The 17,727-nt window shown below is 37.2% G+C and overlaps 1 protein-coding gene across 8 annotated transcripts in view; it reads left to right on the forward strand.

Annotated features, from left to right (window-relative positions):
• The window catches only part of TMEM131 (transmembrane protein 131), a 100,650-nt gene that overhangs the window by 24,542 nt on the left and 58,381 nt on the right, over positions 1-17,727 (forward strand). For all 8 annotated transcript variants that reach the window (XM_080613351.1, XM_080613352.1, XM_080613353.1 and 5 more), the window contains one exon: positions 10,927-10,967. In XM_080613351.1, the coding sequence (XP_080469477.1) occupies positions 10,927-10,967 (41 nt within the window). The remainder of the gene's footprint in view (positions 1-10,926; positions 10,968-17,727) is intronic.

The following is a 17,727-nucleotide window of genomic DNA, read 5'->3' on the forward strand; positions in this document are numbered from 1 at the left end:
GAAACCCCCACAACACCCTACAAGCAAACAAAAAAGGCCCAGGTTCTTATTAAACAGTTGTTTAGATACCGTGTGCTAAACATGTTCTCATAATACATAATTATGTAAGCGTATTTTTGGATATTGAGAGAGTAGAATGGTGGAAGTTTTCCATATAGTGGTTACAGTCTCAATTACTGCAGTTTTTTGGCTTAGAATTTAACTTGTATGGAGAGACCACATATCAGTAAAATGTGAGGGGGAAAAAAAAATCACTAGGCTTTCTTTCTTTCCTTTACATATTCTATAGGAATGTTTTGTTCTACAAGAGTGCCTTAGAAATGGCAGACAGGCATTGGTCCGATAAGATAAAAATTATGTAGTCAAATTCAATCATTATATTTTAGGTGTTTTTTTAATCAGGATTTTTTTTTTTTTTTTTATAATGGAAATCTAGCACTCCATTAATCACTGTAGTTCTCAGGACTAGAAACTACTGGCAATGCTGTGAACCACCTCCTAATTCATATAAAGATGAAAATCAAGATGGATTGTTAATCATGCAAACTTTATTGCAAGATGCAACAGAGACAGGCGAATCAGTTTAAATATTATGGTGGGACAAAGTCAAGCAATTCTCACTGTTGCACTGTAAACTTTGCAGTGCTTTGGATTGCATTTGGCTGCCATTTATCCTAATACACTGCTGAATATTTGATTTAAAACAAAGCAAGCGAGACAAAATTTCTAAGAAATGAATTATATATTTTATGTTATGGTTGTGGCTCTGAAGACAAAAATACTTACATAAGTTAAACCAGTTCTTTTTAATCAGAATGATACAGCATGTTTTGCAATTTATTTGTTCTTTTCCTGTAGATTTCAATTTGGTGACCTCTCATGACTACTTCCTGCAATTAAAAACTAAACCCAAAGTAAATACATTGTTGTAAAAACATTTACATTTGTGAACAGCAGTTACTACAGCTTTAAACCTAGCATAATGTCATTGAATGTTTCTCTTTCAAGCTTTCTATAGGTTTTCATGAGTGTTTGTTGATTGTAGGTCATCTATCACTACTACATCATCGTATTTATGCTCTAATAACTCAGTATTGTCTAATGTTATGTCACCTTCTGGTGATCTTTTAAATATGGAAAAAAATAACTAATTCACAAAGTGATTAATAATCATTGCAGTGTCAAAGCCATTTCCAGCCTTGGTTTATTTCCTCACCTCAGAAAATTTGATATCTTCACAGTGGCAGCAAGCCCTTTTCTTGTCTGAAGGAGATGTTTTACAAATAAGGTGAATCAGATGCTGAGTCTTACATGATTTAATCATGAGGGATTCCTGCCACCTCCCTCCAGTTAGAGTATATCCTCTTGATACTGTTTTTGTCCTTACTTGGGCTACGTACTATTGATGAAACAGTCCTTATGTGTTTCAATGGCATTTTAGGACTTTTGTTGCAAAAAAATAAATGTGTTGGAAAATTGTGTTTGACCAGGCTGACTTAAAGCAGTTAGTTATTGAAAGAGCATAAATCTTTAAATACTGAAGTAAAACCCCCTTACATCTAGGAAAAATGAACTGACAATGGAAATTTCATTAGTTCATACTAGGGGTAAGAGTAGTGAAGTAGAGACTGTACATTTTGGGTATTGACTTCCAGTACATGGGTTGGAAAGTGCTACACCATGTGTCTTTGCCCTCTGTTTCAACAGAGCAAAAATGAGATATTTTTTTTTTTTTCTCCTTAGAATATATGCTTAAAGGTTTATATCTGAATAAACTTATGCTTCTGCTGCCTATGGATTAAATTACAATAATGAGAGAATTTCATAGTTCTGTCTGTTCTTCACATGAATCAGTTCCCTTAAGGACTCAACAACTTTTTGAGCTCTTCAAATTATTTATTTAGATCCTGAACATAGGGTAAGAATTGTATTAATGTAAGTTGTCCATTGCTCGATGCAATGCAGGGTTTAGTTTTTTTTCTTCAATAGCAGTTGACTTACAGATGCTTATACAATTGATTGGCACTTCAAAGTTGTAGATGGTTGGAATGGACCTCAGGAGATCACCTAGTACTTTCTTCAGGTGTTAGTATGTGTAGACAGGCTACCCTTGGCAGATGCTTGACTCTTCTGTTCTTAAAACCTCTAAAGAAGTAACTTTCACAAGTTCCATCAAGATATTTCGTTAATGCCTAATTTGGTTTTGCCATGTCTTTCTCCAACACATATTCAGTTGATTTTTTTGTTAGGTTTTTTCCCTTTTCATACTGATAATTTTGTACTAAAAGACATCTACAGCTTCTTCATGCAAACTTTTAAAACCACGTAAATTTCTTTACTGGATTTTATTTATTTGTCTACACAGACTTAAAGTGTAGCATTTAATAGGGAAAGTAGTACTCTGAGGCTTTGAGCAAGGTCAGAGTAGTTGCTTCCCTGTATAATAACACTTGCTTTAGTCATTACAAAATTAATTGGAACTTTTTTTACAGCATTTCATTTGCTCATATGGCTTTTTCATGGTTTAAGCCCAGGCCGTAAATTAGAACCACGCAGTCTACTTCCCCCCACCACCACCACCTTTCTTCCCTCAGCTCCTGGAGGGACCGGGAGGAGAATCAGAAGAATGCAACTCCCACAGGTTGAGATAAGAACAGTTTAGTAACTAAGGTATAACACAAACCACTGCTGCTACCACCAGTAATAATAATGATAAAGGAAATAACAAGGAAGAGAATACAACTGCTCACCGACCGGTACCTCACCCCTACCCTGCAGTGATCCAGCCCTTCCAGGAGCTATCCGTTCTACATCCTGGGCATGACATGCTGTGGTATGGAATACCTCTTTGGCTAGTTTGGGTCAGGTGTCCTGTCTCTGCTTCCTCCCGGCTTCTCCTCCTCCCTGGCAGAGCATGAGACTCACAAAGTCCTTGCTCAGGGTAAACATTCTGACCAGCAACTGAAAACATCGGCTTTATCAGTACTATTCTCAGGCTGAAAGTCAAAACCACAGCGCTGCACCAGCTACTAAGAAGAAGAAAAACTTGCTGCTGCTTCTGAACCCAGGACAGGCTTGTATTTCACTATGCTCTGAAGACACATTCTTTTCTTTTGTGTATTACCCTTAGTCAGTTATTCCCAGCTTTAGATTTGAGCTCTCCTTCAGCTTTCAGATTTGAGCTTCTCCTTCAAATTTGCCTTGTCAGTGTCAGGCCATCTCCTCCACATGTCCTGATTATTTGAACCCTTGTTCAAACCTGACAGATGCTTCAAGCTCCTGACAGTGTTGTAATCTGCAAATATTAGGAGTGCTGAAATAAGCTACAACTGTTATTTTAAATAATTTATCCTTTCCTATTAAGCCAACATACAGTCTCACTTTTTGAGGACCTTATTTTGAACAGCAAAGTAAATATTTTTTTTTTTTCAGAGCAAGGTTTTCATTTGCTCTTAGTTCATAAAGGCCTGTTTCCCAAGTCACTGTATTTATTAAGAGCTCTTGCCTTGAGTATCTCATGTTTTCTGTACAATGTAGTCAGAGCCACTGTTTTCCACAGTGAGCAATCTTCTGTGCAGACTAAGTGTTTGGAAAATACTCTGCTTATGGTAGTGGTATTTTTAAAGTAGCATATCCTTAAAGTGAAAAAGGAAAATTCTAAGACTCTTCGGTCATATTCTCTTAATGTGAATCACTGCACTTACCCTTACTGCAGTAGTCTTAAGTGTATGAAATGCTTTTTTACAGGTTAACTTCTAGAAATTGTTTTACTGATACTGATTTGCAGAATAGCTAAAATAGAGGAAAAAAACCTGTGTGGTTATATATACTTAACACATATTTTCTGTCCTTGCTCATAAGCTGCTGTAAACTGCTAGTCGCAAAAGCTTGTAATGAGAATTACAATGGTCCTAAATATCAGATAGCGGGAAACTTAACATGTTTTGGAGTAGCTTTGCAACTGGGAAGCTACGTGACTGTTACATGCGTGGGAATCAGCAATGCGGATCTCTTACTGGAGGAATTTAATATTTTCTGCATGATCTTCATTTCATATGGCATGGTAAAGAAGTATCTTAATAGAAGTGGCCACTTATTTCTGGTGTATCAGTGATAGTGTTTTCATGGTGTAAATTTTAATTGTGTATTTTTATTACCTCAAGTTTTCATATTGTATGTTGACTTTTAAAAGGGTTTTGAAATGTAAAATTTTTTTTACTAAAAAAAGCCTACTGAGGAAGAAATTATTTACTGTGAGGGTGGTGAGGCCCTGGCATAGGTTGCCCAGAAAAGCTGTGGCTACCCCATCACTGACAGTGTTCAAGGCCAGGTTGGACAGGGCTTTGAGCGACCTCGTCTAGGGGAAGGTGTCCCTACCAATGGCAGGGGGGTTGGAACTTTTAAGGTCCCTTCCAACCCAAACCATTCTGTGATTGTGTCATCTCCATTGATACCCATTATAGCCAAACTGTATGATACAGATCGCCTAATTGGGCAATAGGGTGGCTGGACCATTGATGTCGATGGGTATACTCTACAGTACAAAGTTCAGCTGGCAGTCAGTTATCCATGATGGATCTTGATACTGAGGACAATACTGCTTGATGTCTTCATTAGCAGCCTTTATGATGGTATAGAGTACTCTCAGTAAGTTTGCAGGTGCTACCAAATTAGCAAAGTGGTTAATACACTGGAAGGCAAGGCTGCTATTCAGAGGACTTTGGCAGGCTCACAGGAAGCTCATGACATTGGGCTAAGGCAAATGCAAGTCCTGCACCTGGGAGAGAATAACCCTGTGTTAACAGGACAGGCTGGGCAGTGACTGGCTAGAAAGTAGCACTGCAGAAAAGAGGCCCACTGGGAGGGCCTCGTGGACAATTGATAGGTGTGTGCCCTTGCAGCCTGTTGAGCAAATGTGGAGCCAGAAGATAATGGGTGGGATTTCCCCCTCCCCCTCCCCCCTGAAGCATTTGTGAGGCTGCAGTTGGAGTACTGTGTTCCAGTCTGGGCCACCCAGTACAAGGAAGGCACTGATACACTGAAGCAAGCACAGCAGAGGGATACCAGGATAATCAGAGGTCTGGAATGCTTCTCAAGTTAGGATGTGTTTTCTTCAGCCTTTAGAAGAGAAGACCAAGGAGAAAACTAGTTGCTGTGGGCAGTATAGAGCTGACAAAGAGCCAGATTTTTCATTGTGCACAGTGGAAGGATAAGAGGCTTTAGACACAAATTTCAGCTTGGGATATTCCAAACCCATCTAAGAAAAAAGCTTTTAGACTTGAGGGTTACCAAACACTGGACCAGGTTATTTAAAGAAATTGTAGGAATTTCTGCCTTTGGAGGTGCCCAGAGCTGTGAGCAACCTGCACTAAATAGACCTCCTCTGAGGAAGGGTTGAGTAGATGGTCTTTGGAGCTTCCTTCCAGCGTGTGATTTTACAGAAAAGTTATCTCAGTTCATTGCCATTGCTTGTGGGCAGCTGAAGTCCTGCTGCTGCTCAGAAAAAGTAATAGCAGTTTCTACTTCTTGTACAGGAAGAATTGTCATCCCTAGGCTTTACCTTAAAAATAATTAATTGATAATTAATTTGATGCCCAGGATTAAGTGACTGTTGCAAAGCCAATGTCAATAACAAATGTTGCATCAGTTAAAGTCAACTGATATTTTTGTTTTCTTATGTGAATCTGTGTCATGAAAGTGCATGGCATGGCAAGAATGACTCAGTTCAGTTCACTTTCAGTTACATCATTTTTTTTTTCATTACCTTAGATATTCATCATTAATTATGGTTCTTTTAACTATCCTACTTACTAGCATAGAGCTCATGAATGGAGCAATAAAGATTTAAGGTGTTACCTACTGGTTTTGTAGCTCTCAACTTTCTGTTGCAAGCTGCGTACAGCTTTTCTACAAGAAGAAACCAGCATTACTAGGGAATAACTATGTTAAATATACTGAAAGAGTTTCAGCCTGAGAGTCTTGAATTAGTGTGGCTACTCTTGTGTAGGAAAACAGAATGCTTTTCTTGTTGAGAATGTTGGTAAAATTCAATAAATGTTTGTATTTGGTGTCCAGAAACCTCAGGTCTTGATTAAGACAGTCTCCCTGCATTGTTGTGCCCCTCCTCCTCCTTTGTCCTTTAAGACTTTAGGGCTTTAATTCAGTTGCTTAAACATAGGTAACAAGTGCTATTTGAGATGCCCAAGGCTGTCCCAGACATCTACAGGAGCCTGGCAGATAATCACACAGGGCACAGGAGAAGCTCTGTGCCTTTCTGCATGTCAGTCTGAGACCAGGCAAGTTGCCCTAGGACATTTATCTCCAGTGGCAGCAGATGCCTATGTTTAGATGACTGACTGTAATGCTAGGAAATATGACCTTTTACCAAGAAGTAAAGAATAACTATTATAACAAACTAGTGACACGTTAAAATAACTTCTCTGGTGGCAGTGGGGGGTGGGGTTTTTTTGTGTGGGTTTTTTTTTGTTTGTTTGTTTTTTTTTTTTTTTTTTTCTTTTTTTTTTTTTTTTCCTGTCTGGCTGAAGTTCACCAGCATGGATATGTCTTTATAGAGACAGCCTTAAGATTGCATGTGGTTTTTTATTCTCTGTGTGCACAAGATTGTTGTCTGGTGTCATTCCCCAACTGTGTTGAGTCTGCAAAGTGTGCTTTCAGGTACAGGTTCTCTGTGAAATCTTTCTTGAGGATGTGAGCCTCTGAAGAGAAATGGTTGTTAAGTCTTGAAACTTGTGCTGGCTGATTGCATTGATGATCGAATTGAAAAAAAAAAAAAAAAAAAAGGGAACATGTCAGTGATCACATTTGTATGTTTCTGTTTACTGCACGACTCTAAAGATTGGCATGTAATAAAAATGAGTGGCAATTATAGAAACTGCCTCATGAGATTTATTTTTGGTAGAGCTCCATGATGCCATGGTTGATGGGCTGCTGAAGTTGGTATGCCATTTCTTCTCTCTTGATTGAGCCTGATATAAAAAAACCAAGCAAAACCACACAAAAAGACAAACAAAAAAACCACTAAAACACCACCCCAAACAAACCCAAAACAAAACCTAAAAACCAGCCACAAACCCAAACCCCCAAACCAAAACAAACCCAAAGTTACACAACACAATTCCCACAAAACCCCCAAACAAGCCAAAAAAAGGAACAGCCTCCTTCTCAAAACACAAAGTGTTATTGAAATATATTTGTCATTTTGTTTGTATTTAGCAGAAACCAGGCTTTTCTTTACAAGTGTGACTCTTTGATGGATTTTTGCTCTTAAATATATTTAACGTGTGTGGTGTCCTACCAAAGTAATTTGTGCTTTTAAACTTTGTGTACAGTTACTATACCAGTATTTTCAGTAGCAAATCTGTACTTTCAGAACATAGCAGTATGATCAGCCAGAGAATTTAACTCCCAATAGTTAACTGCAGCCATAGCTATGTGGTAGTTGAGCAATTGTCTATGATGCATATTTCCATTTGCTTCTGTATTTTTCTGGATTTAAATTTGATCTCCACTGCCCTTTGTAAGTTGGCCTGGATAATATATAATAGTAGATAATATACTAATGTTGGGGGTATTGGCTGTTTATGATGCTTAAGAGCATAGATAACAAACAACTTTCTCTACTGAATAATTTAAAAGTTAATAAAATATGCTCCCTTGTTAGAGCCAAAGCTAGTTGTCAGGGATGGGACAATGCTGGTAAGGACTATTTTGATTGCCTTGTCATAGAATCTGAACTTGTTAGCTCCATCACCTGACTGTCAAGTAACTGCTGGTAATTTGATTATGTGCTTTAGTTAAGTTTCTAAAGAAAAATCAGTTACTGAAAGTTGTATTTAATTGTAGTGATTAATGCACTTTGAAGGATGTTGGTAAGAAATACAGGGTGTTTATGCATCTGTTAACTTCATAGAGTAAGCTTGGTTGTTGTTGTAGTTTACCCATCTGGCAGCTCACCCCCACACAGCCACTCACTCATTCGCCTGCAGTGGGATGTGGGAGAGAATTGCAAGGGCAAAAATGAGAAAACTCATGTGTTGAGATAAAAACAGTTCAATGAGTAAAGCAAAAACCGTGCATGCAAGCAAAGCGAAGCAAGGATTTCATTCACTACTTCCCATTGGCAGGCAGGTGTTCAGCCATCTCCAGGAAAGCAGAGCATTACATTGCATGTCATGGTTACTTGGGAAGACAAACACCATCACTCTGAACATCCCTCTTTCCTCCTTCTCCCAGCTTTATATGCTGAGCATGATGCCATATGTTAAGGGATGTCAGCTGGGGTCAGCTGTCCTGGCTGTGCCCCCTCCCAGCTCCTTGTGCACCCCGAGGCTACTTGCTGGTGATGTAGGGTGAGGAGCAGAAAAGCCCGTGAGTCTGTGTAAGTACTGGCCAACAGTAACAAAAACATCCCTGTGTTATCAACACTGTTTTCAGAATAAATCCAAAACACAGCACCGTACTAGCTACTATGGAGAGAATTAACTCTGTCCCAGCCAAAACAAGTGTGGCTGGTTAACAGTTTTTCACAGAACACTGTATCAGCAATTCTTAGTTGTCTCCCGCCAGTAGGCAGGAAAATCCGTAGTGTGAATGCACAACATAGAAGAATGGAACTGGTGAAACTGGGAGGAGAGTAACTTTAGATGATTGTGCTATAGTAAAAAAAGAGAGTTATATGGAGTTGTTTGGTAGGGAGGAATAACAGATGATTTCAGAAGTAGAGATAACACTTAAAATGTACCCAATAATGACCCAAATACATCTGCATTACTGATTGTATTGCGTAGATCTCCAAATCCAAAACTTCCTCAACATCAACACTTGGAGTATACCATTTGCTGCATGCATCATAGATGCGTAGAAAGCTCATAAATGCTGAGACTTACTGAGCAATTTGTCTGTTAGCCTAGATCAATGGTAGCTGATTGTGGTGAAGATCAGCATCTCTCAGCTGCAGTCAAACTACTTGGGCTGTTTAGTCCTTGTAAGTTAGCAGTAGTCTGTTTCTACTGAGTAGGCTGTGCAGCATCTCTTGCAGACCCTGCAGAGCCTTCAGAGCCAGGTGTAGTCTGTCATGCTTTTAGAGAGTTGGGTACATATGCAAGCTGCAGGCAACAGTTATGTAGTTTAAAATAATAAAAGAAGAAAAAGAGAATTGGAAAGGCAGACAGTGATTCATGGTTGTCAGAGTTTTGATAGAAAAGTAGATAATAAGAATAAGCATATGTAATTATAAGTAGCTGAAACTTATTAAATCCATTTTTAAAATATGCAAGCAATATGTATTTTCTGCAGAGCTTATAAAATCATGCTGTTGTGAAGTAGAGGAAATCACTGGCTTAATGTTTTGGACAAGTGCTTGTATGAAGTGCTAAACCAACTTTTGACAGCACAGGTCCTTTCTGGATGAAGAGAAAATACTTTCAGTTGATTCACTTTGATTCAGTTTCCTCTCTAGTTTTTAAGCTGAGAAATTAATTGGTGGTAGTTTAAAACTGGAAGGTTTGCTCTCACCCTTCCAGTCTGAGCTAAAAGTAAGGTATAGAAGGCAGAGCTGTGTTCTTGGTTGTTTTGTTTTGTTTTTGGTTTTTTTTTCCTGATTAAATTCTTTAGATTTCAGAAGTTTTAAAACAGAAACGAATTGATGTTCTGCCTTAACGTTTAATAAATCCTCTAACTTGAGGATTTATTTGCAATTAGCTCTGTTTTACAATGATAAATAATACGCTTCCAGCTTTCTCTAGTATGTTACAAATTGGAGGGTGAATAAACGAAATAATTTTATTTTAAATCTGAAACACTCCTTAGATTTACAGTCCAGAATTGATCCTTGAAATGATCCAAAAATTCATGTTTGTGGACTAAGTGATTTAATATTAATAATTACAAAATTTCAAACTAGTGTCTTCAAAAAAAAAAACCAAAATAAAAATGCCTCTAATTAGGAAGTCTATATGGTAAGTAAAGATAATTTTTTAAAAACCATTTTAAGAAAAAATATGTTCATCTTATTAAAAAAAAAAGGAAATTAAGTGTAATTAATTTGTAGTAAATAAAATAATTAAAATTGAAATAGAAATCAGTGAAATGCCCAGCCAAGGGACTTGATTTTAGTTCTGAAATCAGATATGAAAAATTCCCATTCCCCATGCAAACAAATGACACCCTTATACTAGAGGTGAACTGTGTCAGATGAGTCAAGGTGTGCCGTAGACTTTGTCATACTTGTAAGTTTCTTCCCGCTCTCAAAAGAGGAATGTTCATCTTGGCCATGAAATGCCCATGAGAGGACTGAAATCCTCAGTTTGATCCCCAAATGCTGTGGATCAGGAGGACATTCCATATGCAGCCTTCTAAACCACTTGGGGTTTTGTAGACAAGGGTAAGCTAGCTGTAATTTCCTAGACAATCTAATCACCTTGTTTTCAGGTCATTGACTGTAGTGTCCAGCAGAGTGGTAGTAAAGGTATGAATAATAGAGGCTAGAAGATGATTAGCAGGGAAGGAGATGACTTTTCCTAATCAAGTTGATTCACTTTGATTCAGTTTCCTCTCTAGTTTTTAAGCTGAGAAATTAATTCCTATTATATTAATTCAGTATTATATATGAATTCCTATTGCCATTATAATGGCAATTACAGTGTTCTTTGTTTTCTAGTTCATTAAATTACACCAGTGAGATAATTGCTTGACTTTTATTTGGTTTATAGTCTTTTCTTTGTAATTTGGTTCTTACATCTATGCAAGGTTTTTCTTTTGCTTCTTACAGTGCTATAATTTCCTGGACATTTTTCTGCTCTCAGTTTAAGTTGTTTGTTTGTTGTTGGGTTGCTGGTTTTTTTCCCCCACAGAAAGTATAATGCTGTCAGTGTCTTCAATGTAAAATTGTTTTTTATTCTTTTACAGACTGAGACAACTATAGGCCTCAGTTCGTATCAACAGAAGAGGTAAGCATGGTTTTCTGAAAGTTTAATATAGCCATCCTATTGTGAGATTTGTGGTAGTTTTAATAATGACGTTTTAGTGTAATCAAGATAAAATACAAATCATGTCATTTTTCAATTATCTGTCTCATACAGAGGAAATTTAAACTGAAAATATTTTGTAATATTGGACAGCCAAGTCACTTCACATGTGGGATAAGAAATGGAATGATTCTTTTGTTCACTTTGTAATACATACCATAGAGTAATTCTGTGTAAAGAGAGGGCTGACTGAGACCTAGCTTGCAATTTGTTCTGTCGTTTTACTGAAGTTTTATTGTGAAGCAGTAGGTTTGTTCACCTGCTTCAAAAGTTCTTGGGGTCCTTTTGAAGAAAAACTTTATGATGCTACTTTTAATAGATTCTTCCTCCTTCCCATTGTGCCGTCTCTCCTTCCCCACGTTGTAATCTGTTATCAAAGAACTCTGCATATACAGTATCTAAGAAGAAAAAGAAGTAGCCTCTAATTTTTCACTGGGAACTCCTCAAATATTCTTGTGTATTTAGTGAGTACATTGAGCAGTAATAGTGAAGCTGGTTTCTTATACAATAGCATTCCACAGACTGTTATGTAAAGCGTAGCTTGTTTTCGGTATATATAGCTAGATTTTTTTTTTCATGGGCCTTTTCCTCCCTAGGAAATCTAATAAAGTGACCATTCTTTTTTCATTTCTGATGAGTGTAAAGCTCTTATTTTACTATGCATACAGTTGCTTAAACATGGGCTTAAGAGCATTCTCTTTGCAACAAGTTTTGAGAAATCTCTGGAGGGGAAAAAAAAAAGGCAGTGTTTTTAATTTAAAAACCTTGATCCTGTTTGAATCACTTGCCATCATTCTGCTCTGTGTTCTGATTAGATACGGACGTAAATCTTGCAATGTAAATCTCCTGGATTATATGAAAATACTATAAGCTTTGGCTTACCTAGTGCTGGGTTTCTGAGTGTGCTTGAAATTCAGGATATCTGGGGGAAAGAGGGAACATGAAGGTGCTGAAGAATCTTAGGAGGATGTGGCAAGTCTTTCACTCCAGGTGAAATTCAAACCTAAGTTCACACTATTATTATAATGTTAAAGAGTTATTATGTATTGAAATAAGGCAGTTACTTTATATTTTGATCTGAAGCTTGAGGCAATTTGTGTATTATGGTAATGTGAATTTTGTCAAACTTGTGTTATATGAACTTCTCATTTGTTTTTTTTAATTAAAAAGATTTATCTTGTTCTGCATAAAACTTGAAACTTTGTGCTGCTGTACCTTCCCTGAACCTGTCTTCTTTCCCCTTAACCAGCAATGGAAGCTCCTCTCTGCCCTTTAGGACTTCTGACCGTTTATTTCTTATCTGTGAAGTCTCAAATTAAACTTTCTACCTGGTGCTTTTACTAACCTATTTGATTTCTACGTGCATGTTAACATTGGATTAAGTAAGCAGAACATGCATTTCCCATACATAATAACTTCCAAAGATGTATTAGTACTAGTTTCCCTGTTAAGCAGTTACATATGCTGTATATATACCTCCATGTGTGTAACTGTACTGTGATAGGATAATGAATTACCACATGCAAAGTTACCATGCATTTAGAGTTACGTGAATTTAGTTTTCCTGGTTGCTGCAATCATACACATCGTAACATCTTGGTCAAGGTTAAATAATAGTTGGTTTTTAAAGATCAAATTAAAATTATATACTTTAATAATTTGCTTACTAGGGGGTTTTCTCCATTTTGTTATCTTAGACTGCTTGTGTGAAACCCTGCACTCAGACTTTGCACAGCGGTAAAAGAAGCTCTTAAATACCATTACTGAACTTCTCTTGTATGTTGAAAGATAAATAAGATGATCCTTAATGCTTTCAGAAGAGCATAAACAAAATAGGTTACAGAACAGTATAACTAATATTAACTACCTAAACTTCCATTTTTGTAAGCCAAGTAGCTTAAACTAAGTGATCGTTGTATTCTCTTCCCTGTTATGGTTGACTTCTGGTCATTCGTAACTCACAAACAATATGAGTCGTTTAAGAAGCTAGTTACCCCAGTTGTTTACTTGCCCTTCCTGCCAAAGATTCTCTTTTCCTGTGACAGAGAAAGTGGGTATGTGTGCCTGTGGCTCAGCTGCTGCAGTCTGTGGTCCAGTGACTTATTTTACCCTGCCAGTGATGATGGGTTTGTACATGGATTGTAAACTGGAGCTGTAGTGCTGTGGGTATTTGTTCCCCTCTTCAAGACCTGCTAGAGGATTGCAAAGTGGTAGAGGGGACACAGCTGTGAATAGGAGCTTAAGCAGCTGTAGCTATGTGGTGCATAGAATCTGACTGATACTTGGCAGTCAGATTGCAAGTATCAGAACATGAATATAGGAAAGGCAGTTGAACTTCTGAAAACCATGGTCACTGTATTTTATGTCTTGGGTAAAGTCAAACCTTCTGGAGACAGCTTAAATGGAATACTGTATGGTTTCAAACATTGAGTCTCAGTGGCAGGAAAATATCTTTATTGGGACCTAGGGATTATGTGCAATTTTTTTGTCTCCCAGGAAACAACTGAATTTGGCAGTCCTCGAGAATGAGACTGAGGCCATGGATTAGATATGCTTCCTGGATTTTTTTATTTTCATTTCTCATCTAAGATGATTTCTTTCTGTGTTCTAATAAAACACCAGTTTACAGACTTGAAATATCTCCAGGTTTGCCAAGGAGAAATAGTCCATTACACTTCAGAGCGCTAGCCTATTTGGGGTTCAGTCACAATACGATAAAGGTCTGTCCCCCAAGATGCCATGCTGCAAAGTACATACCTGATTTACTGTGTTTCTCTCTATCTCTGTTGGTGGGTTTGTATGGATCTTTCAAGTATTGTTCTAGGTGGTTTTGTTGGGGTTTTTTGGTTTTGTTTTTTGGGTTGACGTTTTTCTTTTTTTTCCAAAGGTGTTGCTAAACCCCCTAGGTTTCTGGTCCACATGCTTAATTTCTCTAGATTTGTATTTCATTGTCCTTATTAGAAATTATAATATCTCCTACTTGATATAGCTTGCAGCTATTTCTTCCCTATCTAGAAAGTTTATTCAGTTCTTTGGTCTGCTTTTTAGCACTAATTGGAAGGAGAGAAATTAACTAGCAATTTAATTTGTTTTGTTCTTGCCCATGGTCAGGTTACAGTGCATTTATTCAAGCTTCTCCCTGTTCTTTCCCCACCCTTTCCCCAGACAGCCCCCTCAGGAAGTGTAAGCTTTGAAGTTTAATGTTTGATATCATGAATATGTTTTTCCTGATACAGGCTTAACGTTGGCATAACTGAGCCAACCACTCTCTGGGTGTAGTTTATGAAAAACCTTTGTTGCTAGTTGTTTCATTCATTTGCAATTACAGCAGTGGCTACTGCTAGATACCAAAGAGGTCAAATGTTTTGTGGGAATTCACTTTCTCACCGAGGCTGTGTTTAATACCCGTATTTCTAAAATAATTCTAACTTAAAAAATTTGAATGTTTTCTCATGTATGCAGCTCAGCCTTATTTTTAAATATTAAGAAGTCATGCATGTACTCAGGGAAATATGATTGATTACTTACTTTTTTTAGCCAAAAATTATCTGTCTTTGAGGTGACTTTCAAGGACATTCTGGCACAAAAAGTACCCTCTCTGAAGTATTTGCCTATTTGTCATTTTAAAAGTTCACATGGTTATTTTTAGACACACTTTTGGTTTACTTTGTGTCAATGGAAATAATGTAGTGGTGGCTTTCTAAGAGTTTTTGTTGCTAAATAAATTCTTTTTATTTATTGACAGTTTATTTGACAGTTTAATGCTGTTGTCTTTATTTCTTGAGGACTTACGGCACAGGAGAGGAAATAAAACCCTTTAAACAACTGGCAATGTGGGAAAAATACATGTAGGGCAATGCTTAGATTTGAATTTTCCACAGTAGCAATTAAAGATGGTGTAGATAAGATTGCACAAAGCACAGACCTCCTCCAGAAATCCCAGAACAGCTAGAGAAGTAAAATGAGGATACAGAGAAACAGTTACTGCCCAACTTTGCAGATATCTTTAAATACTATAGTTTACAAAGATTTTCTTCATCTCAAATGTAGAGATGTGCATGGATTATTTAAATTTGAGTGCCTATGAGTACTTTGTAATAAACAGCAAGACATTATAGAAATGCTGCAGAATGTCCTTAGAAGAAAATTGTGTCTCAGCACAGATGGACATCAATATCACCTAAAGTTTTTCCAGGCATTGATGTTTTGACCGTCTTTATAACTGCATCTGTGCCTAACCTCATAGAGACATGAAGTTGCACTTCAGTGAATTGCATCTGGTAGTAGTTTGCTTCTGAGTGATAGCAGTACAGTAGTTAATACTTGAGGTAAATGCCCTCTAACTTGGATGACTGGATGGTATAGTGAGGGTAATGATCATGTCAGGGACCATTTGTAATTCGCTCTTGAGTTGTTTTTGGTTTTGTGGGTTTTTTCGGGTTTTTTTGGGTTTTTTTCCCCTAGAATTCTCCCTGAAGGGAAAAAGTGCTGGGACCATCTTAAATCATTGCCAGGAGTTAGTCATTCCTGAAACTTCACACGTCCAGATGACTTCTGGCCTATTCTTGGTCTGCTGGATCTTGTTGCAGATGTCAGTAGTCCCTTCTCAGTTCAAATGCATCTTTTCCTTTTCATGTTGCTCTTGACTTTGAAAGTTAGAGAACTTGGAGGGGTAGGGAAAGAAAAATGTTTAAATTCTGATTTAAGACCTGGAGCCATAGCTCTACATGCACACAATAGTAATTAACTTAAATGTCATTATGCTGTAAACTTGCCCTACCCATGGGTGTATCTAGCCTTCAGTGAGCAAGTGCCCAGCAGAGCAGACATTATCATCATTTGGAAGTCTGCTGCAAGTTGACTCATGTTGAGCCTTTCAGTACGCAAAGTTTGGGAATTCCAATATTGCTTGTTCCCATTTGAACCTTATTACAGTTGTTACTTTTATAATAACAGATGGAATTCATTATGATATAACTGCTTTACCAACCTCGTCCATCTAAAAATCCTGTGTTGCCTAAAAGGCTATCCAGGATAATATAGATGAAAAAATGTTCCTTGAACTTTTCACGTACGTGGAGAATTGTGTATGTCTTGATTGTTCAAGTTGGGTCAAGTTACTGTTGACTCTGTTTGAAATAAGGAACTTCATTATCACTTTTGTAAATACTATAAACATTTCTGATAACTTTTTCATCAATAATATGCCCTTTTACCAATCATTACCAATAAAAAAAGAGGTTCTGGCTCATTTAAAGAGTTCAGAGAGGGTCAGAGTTTTTAAATTGGGAAGGAATTGACAAAGCTATTTAAAAATCATTATCAAAGAAGGGTAGTTTCTGTCTAGTGTTATCTTGACAAGTGTTATCTTGACAAGTGTTATCTTGGAGGTAAGTGAGCTTTTTGTCCTTATCAATTTAAAAAAGCACCCTAAATGTTCTTCAAAACTGGACCATAAACTTTGACATATGAGATGATCACTTCAAAGACTTACTACCAACTTATTTTATCCTTTTATCACTACTAATATAATTTTCCAACTTTCTCCTATGTCCTGTGACTCTGTAAACTTCCTTTTTTTGGGCACTTGTTCTTCAAAGCCTTAGAAAGTATACATACAAGCTGCCTCTCATTCAGCAACTGTAATGAGTCACAGTAGCAATTAATACTAGCAGACATTGTAATTTTCTGTGGACCTGAATACAGTTCTCCTATTAGTGTGTATTACATCTTCACTTCTATTGTTTTGTGATATCTATATGCACGCATGTATACACATACATATATAAGTATGCACTAAAGCTGACTGTAATATGCCTATTCTTGCCCCAATAGTGTTTTATTTATATTATGTGAATGAAGCTATTTTTAATGACTAATCTCTAAGTAGTATTGAAGATGCTTGGATATCCAAACTTAGAGAGCTATAAATCGATCAGTATGAATAGATCTCCCTCTTTACGCATGTATTATACTTGAGATGTTACTATTCAGTTGTGGAGTACTAGAGTGAGTCAGTGAGAGATAATATTATTTAAAAAGCTGTTGATTTGTTGTAGTGTTGTTGTTTCCCAGATCTGTGCTGTTAGAGAATGGAGCTGATTTCATACCCTATTCTTAAATTTCTACTCCTGTAAATAGCTTCCTTGTTGAAGTAGTTCTGGAGTATAGAAAGACATCTGAATTTGATAAATAATTAGTTTTACTGGAAGTATGCTGGATGGAATTATATTGATTGAATTCAAGGCCTCAGCTTTCCTAAGGCTAGCCACGTGTGCCCGTCAGAGGGCATCTTCCGTCTCCTGGTTTCTACCTCTGTTGAGACAGAACTGGGTGGTTCTGCTGCCCTGGCTGGATTTGTAAAGCGGCTTTGGTTGCCTGGAACATGTGGCTGCAGCTCTGTCTTTGGGCATCTAGGATTTAATAGAGTCAGAAAACAAAGGTCTAAAACAAATATGCTATACAAAAGCATTTAAGGAAAAAAGAAAGCCATTGGTCTTGAGCCATTCTTTAGACTTTCCTGTTTATTTCTTTCATGTTATTGTCTCCCTCTGTTATGTTTCATTGCAAGGATATGATTTCTATTCAGCCCAAAATAAAGTGTTACTGAATTACAGAGATACTTAAGTGTGATCACAGTCACATCATTCTGAATAAGAAAATGCTTCAGTCAATGAAACTG

The sequence above is a fragment of the Psittacula echo genome (assembly GCF_963264785.1).
Source record: "Psittacula echo genome assembly, chromosome: 3".
Lineage (NCBI taxonomy): Eukaryota > Metazoa > Chordata > Aves > Psittaciformes > Psittacidae > Psittacula > Psittacula echo.